This window comes from Triturus cristatus, chromosome 6, assembly GCF_964204655.1.
Source record: "Triturus cristatus chromosome 6, aTriCri1.1, whole genome shotgun sequence".
Lineage (NCBI taxonomy): Eukaryota > Metazoa > Chordata > Amphibia > Caudata > Salamandridae > Triturus > Triturus cristatus.
The window spans coordinates 171,646,845-171,665,409 of record NC_140589.1 but is presented as its reverse complement, the minus strand read 5'-3'; the positions used below and the strand labels follow the sequence as shown (position 1 = coordinate 171,665,409).

At 41.9% G+C, this 18,565-nt stretch overlaps 1 protein-coding gene across 1 annotated transcript in view; it reads right to left on the bottom strand.

Annotated features, from left to right (window-relative positions):
• The window catches only part of TRAM2 (translocation associated membrane protein 2), a 263,049-nt gene extending 245,775 nt beyond the window's left edge, over positions 1–17,274 (bottom strand). Inside the window, exon 1 of the mRNA XM_085610442.1 lies at positions 17,072–17,274. Within this exon, the coding sequence (XP_085466568.1) occupies positions 17,072–17,191 (120 nt within the window). The 5' untranslated portion in view covers positions 17,192–17,274. The remainder of the gene's footprint in view (positions 1–17,071) is intronic.
• Between the last annotated feature and the right edge of the window lie 1,291 nt (positions 17,275–18,565).

Sequence of the window (18,565 nt, the reverse complement as noted above, 5' to 3'; positions counted from 1 at the left end):
GCCCTGCTGACTACACCGATGCGATCACTGCTGACAGTCCTGGATGGGGTGCTCACTATTGATGGAGCAAGGTTTCGTAAAGAAGAAACTTGCTCGGATGCAATCCTCTCAAATAACGCGCAACACTTTAATCAACCTGTTTGTAACTACTAATTTTGCATTACACACAATATATAGTATCTAGGCGAAGCTCTCCTATGTGTATTACTAACCAGCAACCAGAGTGTCTTAAAATGTCCGACAAAACACGGGAATTTCACTGCGCATGCGTCTACTGCACCTATATAGTATAACGTTTTCTATGCTTGGGGGGAAACCTTTGCAGCTGCGCAATAGCATTTAAAATGGCCGCTTGAAACTCACATGTTAATGCGCATGCTTTGCGTGAACTAAACCTTGCAAGTTCTACTAATTGCTAATGCGAAAGATATAAGTAAATGGGATTAGAGTAGTGATAAGTGGTATACAGTGAATTCATTTATTTTCGTATTCTAACATGTTTTTCCTCTGACTTTATCACTAGTTCGTATTTGGGCCTCAGAGAGTGACTGAAATCCCTACCCCACCTGATCAGTGCGCACGAGCACTAAACCCTGCACGGAACCATGATGACACAGTTGAAACCCAGCCAAGGACAAGCTGGGGAGAAACTCATGAGAACATAACCCACTGACCCGGACAAGAGCAACAATTATAACAAAGTGTATAAATTGTATTGATCAGAATATGAAATGTGGGTGGGAATAAAGCTTTGGGAAAGTAAATTGAGGGGCGGAAACATAGAACAAAGAGCCTAAAGAAAAATTACATTTAATATGGTGTGATGAACTCACCTCCTTGCCCTGTCCGATATTGAAACTTTTGGGGGTGGTACACGAACACAGAATAGTATAATTGAGGTAAGTTAGTTAGAGATCTGTCAGACCAGAGCCAGAGACCCGTCGGTTAGACCCGTCATTCCGACTAGTCACAGACCCGACACGTATGCTGCCACAGACGCTGTCTCAGACCTTGCAGATGCCAGGGACTCTGCTCTAGAGACCGAAATACTGATCGATAATACAATCATCTAGAAGAGATATTGTGGAAGAAAGAGCGAGGAGAGTAGTGCCAGAGAGGGGTGCGACGCTGGCGTTGCACTTAGAAGAGGTCACCTTCCCAGTTCTGAACCTGTCCTGATCCTCTGTATTTCACCTGTCCCGGTGGACTCCGTCTGGCCCATCTTCAAGGAGTTGGGTTCATCTATCACCTTAGGTAAATATAATTCTGTGAAATCTGTCCCTGTACCTGCTCTCTTCTTCTCCCTTTACAGGTACTGTCATCATAATATTGTATTGAGATTTATTATTTGAACTAAACATGATTTCTTTCCTGAATGGAACTCGATGTTACCATGTATTTGACCTTTGACTCACAACATTATTGATTAGATAAAACTTTTAAAACTCATGGAGTCTGTGATTATTGAAGAAACCCTTTAACGTTATTTCTCCCTATACTACTAGATTCATTAACCAGAGGAAATTTATTGTCAAGGAGATTGGATTGGTAAGATTTGGGTAAAGATAAGATAAAATCTTACAGGTAAACCAAAATTGACCCCGGCGGTATTGCTAGCTTATTTGTATGAATGTTTATGGGCCCAGGTGAGTATTTGGTGTGTGAGTTACACGAGCTGGTAATCCGTTGGATCACTATCACATCACTAACATCAGTAGCTCGGGATGATTTTTGTTGAACATAAGTAGCTCTTATTTCAGAAAAGGTTGGAGAGCCCTGCTCTAATGCAACCTGGCAAAAGACAGAGCTTCAGGCCATAACCCACAATGTCAAAATTTAGGGGCAAGAACCCATCTTTCAGCTGGACTAAACCTCTTTAAAGAGGCACTCCAGTTTACATAAAAAATATTCTCTTAAAGCAGTCTCTAACATTCACCAACAAAAGGTATTCCTGAATGTTCCTTTGCTTGATGAGGTCTGCTTGGGGTTTAAGACCTACTGTCACTGTAAGGGCCATTAAATATTCTTATTGATATGAATTAAGGGATAAGCTAAGTTTCTTAAACCAGTATAATTGGTTGTCAGAAGGTAGGGCGCCCCCCCATCTCAGGGGTCAGTTCAGACTTAAGTTATCACAAATGCATTATGTTAAAAATGGAAGAAGCAGCATAACACCAATGTCAAGCACGGTTTAAGAAAATAAAATGAGGTCAATATCAAGGAAAAAAATGCGAAATGTTGGACGTAGGAAAATAAAATAAACTGCGCTAAAACGGAGCTGGCTTTACTAATACACGACCTTTGTTACTCGCCTTCAAACGCATTCATTGAGATCGAACATTGTACTGCATTTAGTGCAAGGTGGTCACAGCATCACTTACTGCTTTGATGGATCATTGTTTTCAAGGTTTTCAAAGTTTGCAAAGGCTGACTGACTCAACCAGCTAGTAACTCGAAAGTGCGTTGATTCTAAGAGCAAGATCTGGTAAGCAATGTTTACTATCCTACCCTCATTGGGTAGGCATTGGACTGCCATCCCTAAAATCTGGAACAAGACCGCTTCAAGTTCAAGTGACCTATACACAGACCTTCCCTGGGAAACTCAGTCTCACCCCCAACTGCCTGATCCCTTCCTACCGAAACTTCAAAGGGGAGCGAAGCCTGTTTGGCTCCAGAGGTCTGACCTCCCTACTTTGTTTCTGAGGGACTGGGTTTGCCCATGCCAGGTGCAGCGTGAAGAGTTAATGGACACATGCAGAATTCTCCCCATACCTACCTTTTCCAGGAACTGGGCCAAGCACTGTCAATGGCTCTATTGTCTGGGGAAGCCTTTAATCCTCCTGCTGACAGGCAGAGTAATTCATTTGACCCAGTAAGGAGACAAATGCCTGGAATCTGATTATGGTAGAACCAAGGAAATATGATCATTCTTAAAGTGCCATAAGGTGTACGGTTATCAAAAAAGTGAGTGGGGGATCTGCAGTTGATGTACATGTTTACCCTAAAATTGATACCGGACCGGTATCTCTAGGCCTCAGTAGGGTGAAACTGTGCTGTGGCATAGATTCCACCCATAAGGTATAATGCATTGAGCATACGGCTTTTCGGTAAGCACAACAGAACTACACTATGACTGCCTACTCGATTGTAAGGCCTACTCCAGGTCAGCACCAATCACTGACGCATCCCTTTTGTGACAAACTAGCTATGTGCATAAACCAGGCTGAGCTAGATGGTAGTCCACAAGCTCAGCTTGCACATGTGTGCTCACGTGTAACCAAGCCTCTTACCATAGCTTAGCAGCAGTAGCCTTATTTTAAAAGGCGGTCACTGGTGGTTGCCAATCTCAGTCCATTTCCACAGAAGTTACAGTAAGTGAGACTTAACCAACTCACAGTTAAAGTCCAAAACCAGGCTGTCAAAAAGCAACAAAAACAAAGAGGATTAAGTGGATGGAACCCATTTCCTACAGCTACCCAAATGTATCTTCCAACATCAACCTCTGCTCTGAGCATCTCCCACCCCAGCCAGATCGAGAGACAATTTACGTAGTAGTGTGGTTGTTTCAAGGATGTAAAATAGCAGAACTAGGTATGCAGTTCACCTAAGGTAACCCTGGGAGAGCCAACACATGTTAAAGGCCATTAAACAAACCGAGCAAAACCATGGCAGTAGGTAATATGGCTCATCAAATTAAACACTCGCCTCTGGAATCTGCCATGACCTGCAATTCAAAAATTCAAGCCTCGGCATTTAATCCATTCCAATTCTTTAAAATATGAGCCTTTAAAATGAGTCCCAGTAACTCTTTATTTACAGCGCTAAGACAAAGACAGAACGGCGGCATGAAATATTATGTAAACAAGAATTGGAAAAGCCAACAGGTATCACTTACAAGAGAGTTGTTGGCTTTGTGAATGTCTTTTAGACATGTTGTATAGCAGCATGGCAACAAGACAGAACAAGCATTGGCATAGCCAATAGGTCTCGCCCTTTGGGACCTTATAGGTTTTTAGCCATGCAGCACATTATCCTGGTTGCTATAGCAGCTACTGTTCTTTAACTTGGAAGCTTTGACACTAATAGGCATATTATAGAACTGCATTAAAAACTACTTAAAGTGTTATTTTTGTATAACCGATAGGCAGAACTCGCATGAAGGCCTGCATGCACATTAGTGTACAGATAAAAAACCTAAGTTGCCAAAAACTGCAGATCTGTAAAAAGATGTAAACTGTAATGCTCTCATCCACTTTAACTTCTGTACTGGTGCAAACGCAAGATAACAGGTATATATAGTTAAGCAACTTCATGTTACTCATTATTATCGAACACATGAAGATAACCGGTTTACCGAAATCCAAACAGATTTACAAAATGTATTAGTCCACTCTGGTAAGACACAGGTGAGCATATTCTACGGTCAATTTTGTGTTGTTTATTGCTGTTGTTTTGAGTTAGTGTGTATATAGTATGTGCAAGTACTGGTATTTATGTGTGTTGTATGTATGTGGTTTGACTATTCGTGTTGTAGTTTGTGAACGGTAATTTGTAGTGTTGAGTACTGCAATAAGTAGTTGCTGAGTTTAAGTATATGTGTTTGTGTATAGCAGTATATAGTGTAGTATATGTTTTCGTGTGTTATAGGCATGAGGTATTTGGACATGAACATATGCAGTACAATTGTGAGAAGTATGGAAAAAATAATTTGTATTTAAAGGCAAAATGAAAGGTGCATTAGCATATTAGCATAAGGCTAGTGCTGCCCTGCAGGGTAATGTCCGGTGACAAGATTGTTATTGTAGCTTTGTGACTAGTTTAAGACGGCTGTTGGTACAGTAATGGAACGCGTTTTAAAATTTGTTGTATTGTTTTGACATTGATCTAAAAGTATCAGGAGATTTGCGGAAATGTTAAACAGGAAATGTAACTGGCAGATGCACCAAAGGCGCCTTTCAGCCTGGCTGTTTGCAATTGTAATGGAAGCTTTTACGGGGAGGGGTAAAGGAGCAGCTTGAGGTATACGAACTCGAGCCAGCTTGTTTTAGCGACTAATTGAGAACACACAATAGATGGTGTGATAGATTAGGAAAAGGAATGTTTCTCGCAGACAGTAAACAGTGCTGCAGGGCATTAGTCTGCTATATGGAAGTTTGTAGTTAGCTAAAGATGTATTAGCTAGTGCATTAGAAATTATGGAGTGCAGTGAAAGGGCTTAAAGATGCATTTAATAAAAAGTAAGGTACTGCAATGCGTCCGTGAGACTAGCTCTGTGGTGGGGGAGGGACAGTTGTGAGGCGCCATGAGGAAACAATCTCTCGGCATGCTGTGGCGGGGGAGCGCATTCCAGGCGGGGGAGCGGACCCTTTGAAGTATGATGCTGAGGCTGTGGCTACACGTGCACGCGCCAGTGGGCTGAAGCGCTTCCCCAAACTGATTGCATGGCGGCACGATGCACGTGATTGTGCGCGGGCTCGCCATGCAATCCACTTTTGGGAGCACTTTGAAATGCCCCTCTTACTAGAGTCTCGCATAGCGATTGCGTAAACGCAATAGCTAGGCGAGACCTAAAAATGCAGTGACAGGGCTATCCACGTCTTATCACTTTATTTTGTTATTATGGTGGGTGGGATGAGGAATTACACAGTCAATGGGAGGGTGGGGGTGGAACGGAATAAACAAGGACTATGGGAGGGTGGGGGTAGGAGATGAGAAGCAAGATGGACAGCGGAAGGGTATGAGGCAACAGGGACAATGGTGGTGGGAGAGTAGAAGAAACAACTGTCAGTAGAAAAATAGTACCTCAATCACAGAGGAAGCAACCTCATCAAGATGAAGCACTCAGTACTTGGCACCTGCTTCAGAAGAATGAAGAAAAGTGAAGCTTGGCCAACTATGAGGCAGCAAATAGGAGTGACAATGAAGCCAGTGAAGGGTAATCAACTGGCAGGCTCCAAGTCCATTGTAGAACACAATACCTCTAGTAAGCGAGAGCGCAAACTCTGTTCCATGCAATACCTAAAAAGTTATGTTTACTAACTGGAGCAAAGGGCTTTTGATTATGATAAATGCTAAGTCAAAGGAAACATTTACCTAAAAAAAAAAAAATGAAAAAAAGTGTGCTTCACTGCTGAAAATCATTAATTTGGCAAACAACATCCAAATGGCTGGCATGTTGACCAATACATTGATAAATCTGCAGTGTCACTCGTAGTGTATGAGTTGCAAGCTTGGTTTTTCATTCAGCTCATTGGATGGAAGAGGAGAGTGGCCACACAAACATATATATGCCAGTCTTGTGGGTCTGGAAGCATGGTAAAAAGGGCTTATGCTATTAAAAGAACTTCCGTTTTGATATGTTACAAGTATTTGTATTGCCCACATTCTGCCTTTACTATGACCTCACATAGCTCAAGCGAAAAACATATGTATATAGTGTTGCTTAAACAATTTTTATTGAATTGCAGCTCAATGTCATAGGCAATATACCACCAGTAAGCAATCAGGCAGGCCAGTTCACAGACATACAAAGAATGATCACTCCTCCTTGCACGGTAGTGTTGGTGGGGCCTAAGTTACTCCTTTGAGACTTGGCTTCTGTATTGTAAGAAAGACTAAGAGCCGCCTCCCTTGCAAGAAAGGCAGAATCAGGGCAGGAGCAGTTCAGACCAACACACTTCCAAGAATGTTTTGTTGGATCACTGTTAGCATAAATAGAAGAATCAAAATTAAATATCACAGTATCTTGCATTAAATTAAACAATTTCACGTTTAAAAGTAACATGATGTACAACCAAGGGTAGTAGTTTGAGAAAAAAAAAAGTATCCTGCAATATATTTCTGTTTGTACTAATTGGATAGAAATGGTTACACACAAAAAAACAAAAACTCTACAATAGTGGAATTTCACATGATGTGAAATTTGCAAATGTTGTCTGTGTAATGAAAATGTTTTGCAAGTGTACTAAAAAGCTAAATGAGGGCAGTACCCACTGCAGGCGTGAATCAGGGTAAGAGGAGAGGGACAACAATCTGAGGAGGCATGTATTCGAGTCAGTTTCAGGTCTCATCTTCAGGCCTGCGCATCCAAAAGTTCAAATTGTTGATAACTGGTGAATGAATATGTACCCTTTTTACACAGATATCCATGTTAACACACAAGACATTTAATTTGTGAGAGGCACAAGACCTGAATAGGCAGGAGAGTCAATAAATAATGAAAGAGTTTTTTTTGCCAGACTGATAACTACACTACCTCTAGGTAGCCTGGAAGCTCCTGATAGCCTTTTAATTGAACACCTCTTTGAGAAACAGAAAGTTCGGAACAAACCCTTGTCTATCATAATTTAACTAGTAAACATTCACTGATGAAGACTGGTCTCCAATTTAAAATTTCCTCCAGGTGAAGGGAAGTCATGCTTACCACGTCCAGAACCCTTCAATTCCCAGGCTGGGTTCACTTTTGAAGTAAATGGGATTCTCACACACCAGAGAGAGAATGTACTCTCCATAATTAAATGCCAGCCCATCCAGTGGGAGAAGACTTATAACTTAATTGATGAAGGGATGCCACATCCTCATACCGATACCAAAGGGGATGATGGACGGAGCATTTGAGCAAATCAAACACTCACCCCCAGTCAAATGATCTGGATTTAATCCATCATCATTCTTTAGCTCACTCCACCACCCCAGTTCAGACATGGCCATATACAAATCAGTCTGACCCTGTGCCTCATGGGAACAGTCCAGCCCGAACTGCCAAGCCATGTCTTCCCAGGACCGGAAACAAACATCCTGGGACCGTTTTTTACATCCTCATATCGGCCTACTTTGCCCGGACGGAATTTTGCTCCTCTGCCTACTCTCGAAGGTGTTCTGACATTTTTATTTAGCACACTATTTCCCTGGCTTGCAGTTATTCTGGAACATTCCTCACCTGGTCAAAGAAGAGTCTCTAACATAGGGACAAGAGGGCCATATCCACAACATATTTTAAAAATAACCGAGTTTAATTTATATTAATTGTATGCAAAATTATTTTACTGAACAACCTGAAAATGTAGCATGGATCAGACTCTCCTGGTGCTATATTAGGCAGCATTGTGAGAGAGACCAGTCGATACTACCAGCTATACAAAAGAGTGCTTAGTGGTAAAACTATGCTCCTGGATAATATAGTTAAAGTTTAGGTCTAACCTACAGACAGCTTTAACTGTCACTAGCCTCAGGTTTGCCATAAATCTTAACAAAAATATACACGTACAGAAGCTTTTGGTCAACCCTCTTCATTCATTAGGCTGCTTAAGTGTCATTATCACTTTACTTCTGCCCTGCACAGCCTACTTTATATCAAACGACAATGTCTCAATGTGGGTGTCATTTGAGGAACAAATACAGTAAGCAAAGTTGAATTGCTAAGGATTTCGGCGTAGGGAGAAACACAGGGAGACGTATACATGTAGGGTTTTCTGTATTTAGAGTCACTTAAAACATGTTGGACATATTGAACAGCATGTTCAGCGAGGGAGATGCAGAGCAGGTGTCTGGAGAGTTTGTTCAGGTGGTGGTTGGTGTATGCTGGTCCTTGGTCGTGGAGGGCCTTGTAGGCATCTTAAATTGGCATCTTTTCTGTACGGAGAGCCAGTGAAGGTTCTTGAGGTGTGGGGGGTGGGTCCGTTTGGGGTGGAGTCTGGCATCCGTGCTGTGTATCATCTGGAGTCTCTTTAGGAGTATGGAGGTGATTCCTGCATTGAATGCATTGCTGTGGTTGATTGGCTGGTGACCAGGGCTTGGGTGACAGTTATTCTTGTGTCAACGGGGAGCCATCAGAAGATCTTTCGGAGCATGCAAAGGGTGTAGAAGGCAGAGGAGACTGTGTTGATCTGGCTTTTCAGGTGAGCTTGCTTTCCAGGATGATGCAAAGACTGTGGGCACTGTGTGTTGGTGTGGGTCCAAGTTCGGCAGGACACCAGTTGTCATTCCACAGGGATGTGCTGTTTCCAAAGATCAGCACTTCAGTCTTGGTGGTGTTGAGGTTCAAGCAACTGGTCTTCATCCAGTCGGCGATGCTAATCATGCAGATGTGTAAGTTGGTCTTGGTAGTTAAGGTGTCTTTTGAGAGTGAGAGGATGAGGGGGAGTGTCGTCTGCATAGGGAATGATTGAGGCCATGGGCTCGGACGATGTCGGCCAGGGGCTTTCATGTAGGTGTTGAACAGGTTGGGGCTCAGAGATGAGCCTTGCGGGTGCCACAGATGATGCCTCTGGGTTCCAACAAGAAGGGAAACATGAAGGGCGGCAGGTGGATTCTGTGAGTTCGTCCTGTCAGAAAGGATGCAATCCATTTGAGGGCATCGCTCTGAACCCCAATGTGGCAAAGGTTCTTGATGAGGATAGGGTGGGATACGGTGTCGAACAAAATGCATCCTTGCCAAGGCCAGACCTACTAACTTTGGCAATGACACAGACCTCTTTGATCAAAAGTATGGACCAGGGGAAACAGTTCCCTAAATACTAATCTTAGTAAAATACATACAAGATGTTCAGTGCACTGAAGGATATTAACCAACATCAGCTATTACCACCAGATCTGATCTTTGCTGGTGGACACATAACTGCTGGACAAATATGGCTAAGCATATTGACAGGAACGTTAACAGTCAGTTTCATAAAGCAATAAATATTGTGACTGATCACCAATTCAATGGTTCACACATCAGCCTTTGATGTGCGAGAGGCCATGACAATCTCTCTAAATTTAAATTCTTTGAAGATGCACATGGTCTCTAATGGTGCATATAGACTCTGGTGATATTTATCGGTCCTACATAATTATTGCTCCTTTTATTATGAAATCTGTTTATTGGCATTTCGTTAATATAGACATAGCACATGTCATAAATGAAGTATCACACAGGCAATGAGTCAGCCATTCTGAGTAGTCCCAGCCAGTTGTGAGTATGGCGGACAACAGGATCAAACGCCACCCCCATGTGCTAAGCAAGATAAAACGTATGGGTCTCGGGACCACCGCCCTTATCTAAACAGTTCCATGGAACAACAAAAAGAAAGAGGCAAAACAACAGAAGCCCCAGCACAACAGCAGCAGCAGGTTCGGTCTTTAACCATATGATCCCCAAGGCACCTCTCCCATAATTATTGCTCCTTTTAATAGATATTCTTCTTGCTTGTTCAGAGATGTGGAATTCCTGTAACCCGACGCCCAGGACATATTGTTTGGGGTCAAGGGCAACACGTTTTTAAGTGTATTTTGCCCTTGGGACAAATAGGCCCAACCCCCTGCAGCACAAACCAGTTGGCTGCCAGTTTGCAGTACCACATTATGGATCAGGGAAGAGCACTATCTGCAGTTATGGTAATATTTCCGCCCATATGTTAATGCTGTTCAAACTTGTACTTATGGTTCATTAATTGAAAGCCTTTATTATTAGGGTGATCGCTCCAAGTAAATGTAAACTACGACTGCACTACTGACAGTGGTTCCAGTATAAAAATGTGTACACACGTTTTCAAAGTTTAGCAATATGAGGCTATGTATAATGCTCCCCGAATGCTCTCTGATTTGATGCAAATATTGGCAGATGCTTGAAAGCAAGATTGAGGATTCTTTGCTTTCAAAATAGAAGGTTTATAAAAAATGAAAGCAGGAAAAATAATTTTGCTAAACTACTGTAAAATTTCGGTTACCATTTCTTTGCAGCATCATTAAGTAACATGTGTTGATTCATGCTAGTATTTCCCAAAAATATTCATAATGGAAAATCAATGTAACCAGTTTCAATAAGATTATGGAAAACAAAAATAAACAAGCATTGGCAAAGCCAGTAGATCTGAAATTGGTGGTCAGCTTTTTAGGTTTGACAATGTGTGACTTGTTTTGGCATGTTTTTTGTAAAACCGTATTGGTGTGGGAGCTGCCGGGCCCTCACCATTATAACAAACATTGGCAAAAGTAAAAATTGTTTTTTGATCTCAAAAATCACACACTGCCACAGTAGTTACTGGCACCGAACAAAACTACTTTGTGTGCTGATATGCTCCTTGTGAAAGAGCAGAATGCTCTCACTGAGAGACAGAGACAGAGAAAGACCCAGAGAGAGACACAGAGAATTTTAATAAACACAAAAGGTCACGGTCGAAGCCAGACCAAATTAGGGGCCCAATTATATCTCAAAAGTGCACCGATGGTATAGGTCCTTGCATTAGGTGCAGCTATGCGGCTTTCATGAATTCCCAAGAATTTACAGAAGTAGGACAAGAAATAGTACTCCTAGAAAATATTGGTGAACTGCATTTTAGCATGAGCTGATCTGCATGTGTAGATTTACTCATGCGACAATCTGAGTTTTTGCAAGTTCACTTTCCCTCCAACCACTTTTTCCTCAACTATGGAAGAAGGTTTACGTCTGCCATTGTCAGGAGTAAATTGCCAACATTTCTCAGGATGGGAAAATATTAGAGAAGAGTTGTTGAAAACCCCTAAAACATGCAAGTTAGTAGGTTTGCACTGACTCAAAAGGGCATTCTAAATCTAGAAATATTGCTTACCACTACCTTCAGCCCCAATATGTAGATCTGCGGAAACGTGGCATAAGGGTATTGCAAGTATTAAAACACTACTATGGTATGACCCCTGGCATAATCAGAGAGGCTATATCAGAGCTCTTATATAATGAGCTTGCTGCCATAATTTGTCGCTGCACTACATGGCACCACAGGGGCAAGTGGATTTTGTTACAGAACAAGTAGATTTATGAAACAACATGCTGCATGGACAAGTAGATATTTTATTGAATTCCACACCCCTGAACTTGTTATATGGTTGCTGCTCGTTTGTATGGTAGTTTCTGCTGTACTTTAGGGTTGATATTGCTTATGCTGAGGATACAATGCTAAAATACTATATTAGGGCCCTGCTGCTAAACATAAAAGTATTGGTGGCCATTTTCCCTGCGGCTGAACATGAACATGCTCCTATCCTCTCCTGTGGTTACAGTTCATCTTTAGAGTATATAGCCAATGCCAGGGGATATTACCGGTACGTGAATTTAACCGTGCAGCCTTTAACATGATGTGCCTTTAGCAAGCAAAGATTCCCACACATGTAGGTACCAGACAGAAGATTTTAGGTACTTTCCAATGCAGGGGGATTAGGTGCAGGACCTTGCCTTTGGCCAGGCCCTGCCTCCGACCCGGCTGCGGGCAGCTTAACCCTGCTGCGCACAGCCTTAAGCAGTATGAATGAATGAATGAATGAAATTCTATTTGTATAGCGCATGGCTACCCTAAGGCCTCCCAGTGCTGCTCAAAAGAAGGACAGAGAAAAGAGTGTGTGGACGGAGCTGGGCCACCCGTGGTGGGTTGGGCGCAGGGCCGACCCACCTACTGCACACAGCCAATGGCAGTTCACAGCAGGGTGGAGGGTAGCGGCCTTCAGCGGGGTTAAAAACAGACATTTGAAGGGGGGGCAGATTTAGAGTGTCAGGAGTTTTGTAGAATGTTCCATTGCTCTGAAACCTAAATCAATCCAAAACTGTTAATATTGTACCTTGAAAAATGACAAACTCTTTTGCCATTCAGTTCAGCATGGACGACACTAGCTAAAACTATGTTTAAAACTCTGCTAGAAAATGGGAATAATAACCAGAATTAGACCTGGGAACGTGTTATCATAATGGGAAGTTTTGCTTGTGAAATTGGGCAGATCAAAGCAATTGTTGGTCTTGTATGATGTACAAAAGCAATAAAATAGTTTCATTAAAAAAATAACTTCTAGAAAACAAAGACATTTGAGGACAACAGATCTGTAGTGTTGTAAAGTGTTCCAAATAAAGGAGCTGCTCTCCGCCAATAACTTGGGAACTATCCAGAATATATATATATGATAGTTATAGTTAGGACAGTGTTTCCATAGGAAATCTGAAAATTCTATTTTGAATAACTTTGGCGCCGGTTGACGGATCCTCGCGAAATGTTCAAAACTAATGGGGCGCTCCGCTCAGCTCCTACCCTGGAAGTCTTGGGGATTTCGTCAAGCGGGGGCTGAGAAAAAAGGGGGGTCCCAAAACGCGTTTTCCCCATGCATTTTCCCATGGGACCTTTAGTCGAAGGTACAGCCCGAACGGCTGAACAGAATTACTTGAAATTTGGCAAAGAGGTAGTCCTCAGGTCAGGGATGTGCCTTTTGCATATATGGTGTCAATCTGTTCAGTAGTTCCTGAGAAAATTGCAGTTAAAAGTACATAATACCTATATGCGCGCACGGTGCCGTGCACGAGAGTAATTCTGATTGGTGGTTACATGTCAGTCAACATTCGAATCGGTCGAAATCAGAAGTGTTGTCCGCCATTTTGTGTGTGAGAGTGAAAAAGAAAAGTGGAGAACGTGAAAAGGGGGCAGGGTACAGAGTTCCTGACCCCCTAGCTTTTGTCAGGGGGTCCCTGAAGGACCATGAAGGGTGAAAAAAACATTTTTTTTTTTTTTTTAAATTGCGGGGTGCGCGCACGGTACGCGCACCGTCGAGAGGTGCGCGCACGGTGGAAAAAAAATCATTAAAAAAAATAGAATTAAAAATCTAATTTAAGTGTTTAGATGTTAGGTGGCTCTAAAAAGAGCCGTTGTGTTAATTGAAAAACAGAGGAACAAAAAAATGACAAAAATTATAGGGTGCCGCATGTGTGCTGCTACATCTTGCTCTCTATTAGGGGAATGCTGGTGTCCCCATAAGAGAGAAGAGCATTGCACGCATTGCACCGTATATGCACCCTCTTAAACAGAAGGTGTATATCCAGTGGAACAGAAGCAGGTGAAGCTGCCGCCGCAGATGAAGTGCTCGGCTGAGCTGCTGCGGATGTGCTCGGCTAAGCTGCTGCGGATGTGCTCGGCTAAGCTGCTGGAGAGTTTTCTCTAGCAGCTCGAGCATAAGCCACAGGATGTACATCTCTAACGTGCCTGATCATGGTGAAGATACTAAAAGAGTATTTCTTTTTAGGATCTCCTCTTGATAAGACACCCCCACAAATAGTGCAGGTGACTTTTGGAGCATTCACCTTCTTCTGCCCCTCTGGAAAAGTGAAAAATTGCCATATAAAAGAGTTTTTCTGTTTCCTCTGTCTCTGTGGCACAAGGGTCTCCTGCTCACTCCCAGAAGATGACTGCTGCTCTGCCATTCTCAAGTACTGGAGTACTGGAAAAGCTGCTCAGCTCCTTCTCCCAGGTAATCAGAAGTAATAATGAGGGGAGTGGGTGTGGTGTTGGAAGTTTCTGGAACTGAAACTACTATAAACCAATGAAAAGTGCTGTTTCTAAATCACATGACGTGCCGTTCGCGCACGGAGCACGCACGACGTACGCATGCGAACGTGGAGCACGTACGCATGTGCACACGGAGCACGTACGCATGCGTGCACCGTGCGCGCACGGTCAAAAACACTTTTAAAAAATTTAAAAAATTAAAAGTGTTTATAAGTTTATAGAAAATATTGACTATGCTGTTCAACTCTATCCAAATTAAAAAAAAAAAATAATTGAGCCATTCCACATTACAGGATAAAGTTAATCTATAAATATATATATATATATATATATATATATATATAGCTTATTGTAAAATAAATATTTAAAAAATATAATAATACATTAATAAATTAGCATTTAAAAAACCATAGGTTTCACACATGTTATAGTTAGGAATTAGCATTTAAAAAACCTTGCAAATTCACTGAAAAAACCATAGGTTTCACACGTTAGTTAGCTGGACATTTCACTTGTAAAAAAACCAATGAAATTCCCCCGTTATAGTTAGTTCAGCTAACTATAACTCGCGCGCCCGCAATCCACTGCTGATGACGTCACATAATACATCACTCATGACATGGTCCGTGACATCACTGATGACATCATCCATGTGATAAATTACCACATCTTCTCACACCCTAATATAACCTTTGACACACCGACTCAAAATTTAAGAGTTCCATTCTCAAAACCATACATACTACAATACCAATAACTACATACCCACTTATTAACTCTTAGGTCTACATACACCTCCACTCATTCACCTGTACAATCACTCATACTTACAGTCACTCCATACAAAACTATCATATGCATTTATACACCTATATAGACACTCACACACTACCAATCATCCATAGAGGTACTCTCACACCTACTCAGTCATGCAAATAATCACACTCCCATTTACTCACCTATGCGGTTATACACACTCAAGTTCACTTACTCATAAAAATAGTATCACATTCTTACGCTCTTATAGAATCATTGATACAAGCACACACTCATCCATAGTCACTCTCACAATCACACTCTCACATCTACCCACTTATATACTCTTACACGCATATATACTGCCTTTCACATATGTAGTTAGTCACAAATGTACCACTGAGATATACATTCAATCCCTAACACACCCATACATACACTCACTCAACCATACAGTCCATGACAGATGCACTCTTAAAACCATGCACCCATAGAATCACCCACTCACACATCTATGCATAGAGTCACACACACCCTACCCACACAAACACTGAGGAACAGATACTGAGACAAGCAATCAATAACTCATATAGACACTTATATAGGTATTCACAAAACCATGCCGCCACTTATACACCAACATACAGACGCATACAAACATTTACACAGTTTAGTCACTAGTCTGCAGTAAGATACATTTAATGACTCACTTATAGAGTCAGTTACGCACCACAGAAAATCATCCATTTACACACTTGTACACCCACTCAATTCTTCAACAGGCCTTTCCCTATATATATTAAACATATTAAAATTGTTCAGAAACACATACTCAATGGATGATGTCATTTGAGATGTCATCAGTGACGTAATTTGAGATGTCATCAGTGATGTCATGAGTGATGTCACTGACCATGTCATGAGTGATGTAATATGTGACGTCATCATCAGTGGATTGCGGGCGCGCGAGTTATAGTTAGCTGAACTAACTATAACAGGGGAATTTCATTGTTTTTTTACGAGTGAAATGTCCAGCTAACTATAACATGTGTGAAACCTATGGTTTTTTCAGTGAATATATATATATATATATATATATATATATATATATATACACACATACACATACACACATACACATATAAAATGTATTATGTCACCCAAACGATAGGAGTTTTTAGGTTTCAGAGAGGAGTGGGCGAAAGGGATTGTAACAGGTTTTTAGGAATGAGGTAGGGTGAGAGGTAGTACACGATTTTTAGGGTTCATGGCTGGTAGGAGTAAGGGTTTTAGGGTTCAAGGATGGGATAAGTGATTGGCTATGGATGAGGAGAACTGTTTTAACTATATATCAGATATAAAATGGGGTATGTCCCTCATTTTGAAAACAAAATATACATATTTTTTTTGCAAATGTGTTTCAGGGGGATTTTCCCCAAATAAAGCAAATATATATATATATATATATATATATATATATATATATATATATATATATCTCAATACTAATTAGCGGACTTACTTACTCCCCGGACAGTGGGTATGACCCCTGTAATGGAATAAGTTTATGACTGATGGCTGTAGCCCCTAATCCTAACAGCTACCCTCCGTAGACACTACTACGTATTCTAGATATACTAATCCACACAGATCCAGTTAAACATCTTCTGAGTACACAATGACCCCCCCCCCAGCTTGTAGTTACACAATGCTGGTGACTATAGTGATGCTAAATTGTCAAAGGTCATAGATGCCACAATCAGCCAATGCTGGTTTTTAGGCAAGGGGGCCACAGTCAGCCAATCCCGGTTTTTAGGCAGGGGGCGTTTTCAGTCTGGAATAGACGTTTCAGTGCTCATAATATAAGTTGGGCTCCCTAAGAACGACTGTCTAAAAATCAAAGGACAGATGCCAGAGACACACTACAATGGGCCCACTTGACAACCAAGTGGATACGGTCCCTGTCGGGAGATATGACACCCACTGGAAAATCCTTCCCCCGGTACCCGTCCCGCGGACAAGCAGCCAAAACTGCTCACCTCGAACATCAGCGCGATGAGCACGCAGACCAGGAGGCAGAAGCAGATGTCGGCGTGGTTGTGGATGAAGAACTCCTGGCTGAAGAGCGGGTAACTTTTCGTCCTCCTGCGAAAAGCCATCTTCCCCAACACCAGTTCCCTCAGCCTCCGTCCACAACTTCTGCAGCCCCGACCAACTTCATCCCAAGCACCGCCCCTTGCATGGCCACGCCCACGCAGGTAGCCGCCCCCTGATGGTCCAGCAGGACAGCATGCGCACTTCTGCCAGTTGTGGGCCAAATGTATTTCCACGGAGTCGGAGTACGTTAACGGAAGAAGCTGGCAAATACTCCGTGAGGGTCTAAGAATATACTCCCAGAAATGCGCGTTATAAAAAATTAACCATAAAGACAAACAATCCATTGGAGTTATTTTTCATTAAGTAGCTGTTTGTCAAACCTATGTGCAATAAGCTATTTAAATATTTACTGTGTGATATTTTGCTCGAGAAAAATGTGACAGCAGTTTTTGTAAACTTGGAGAAAGCATCTTTTCTGTCGACCTCTTGAGGCTTAGTGGGCAATTCCTATTGAAAATTGTGCACTCAAACATGGCCGCCAAGATTGCTCGGCTTCAAAGCCTGACTAAGAACGCAGCTCGGACCGCGTAATCTGCATTAACCTTTTGTCACCCGTGGGCCAGGTAACGGGACGTGGTGTGATTGCGTTGGGTATTAGTAGCAAAATGACTCTACTTATGAAAATGTTTTCCCAATATTCGGTGATTCTTCCCCCCCAGGCAGCACATTTAAGCAATTTATAAACAAACTACTTTCCCATCAGTTTGAAGTTTTTTTCTGCTAGTGCAACTTTAACAGTTTCATGCGTAAAACTCCGCCCCAACTCCGCCCCAGTCCTGCCCCTTTTCCCATTCCAGTGCAGAGACCGGCTGCTCTGACCCCCCTTTTACCTAATAAGGAAGGGAATGCTGAAGATTCCAGGCGGAAAGAGGAGGGCGAATCCTCTTGGATACATAGCGCCCCCTTATCCGCGCAAGTTCACGGAAAGCAGATAAAATGCACATTGCAGAAAGTACTTCACCTTATAGAAGTCAGACGTTGGCTAGTGGAAGTCAAGAGACGCGGTAGGAAAAACAGATAGGTTATAGTAGAGTGACCTGTAATCTTACTTGTTCATAGTGAGCCATTAGTAGGGAGAGCGATCGACTAATGTTATTTATTTTCAAGGAGGTAGATGGCATATGTCAGTTTCAGTTTAGTATCCCACCCTGTATTTGGGATACAACTGTATGAATTTTGTTTTATTTTTTTTTAAAGATTTTTGCTTATGCTTGCATATTTTTCTATAGATTTTTTTTGTGCCGGTTTCGATATTTTCACCTTTCTTATCCGAAAAGCCAAATTAGAGATTTTTATGTTTTCCCGCCTGATTTAAATTGTATCCAACTTCCAGGCTATATGTGTAAACGGACTGGTAATACAATCAAACCATTTAT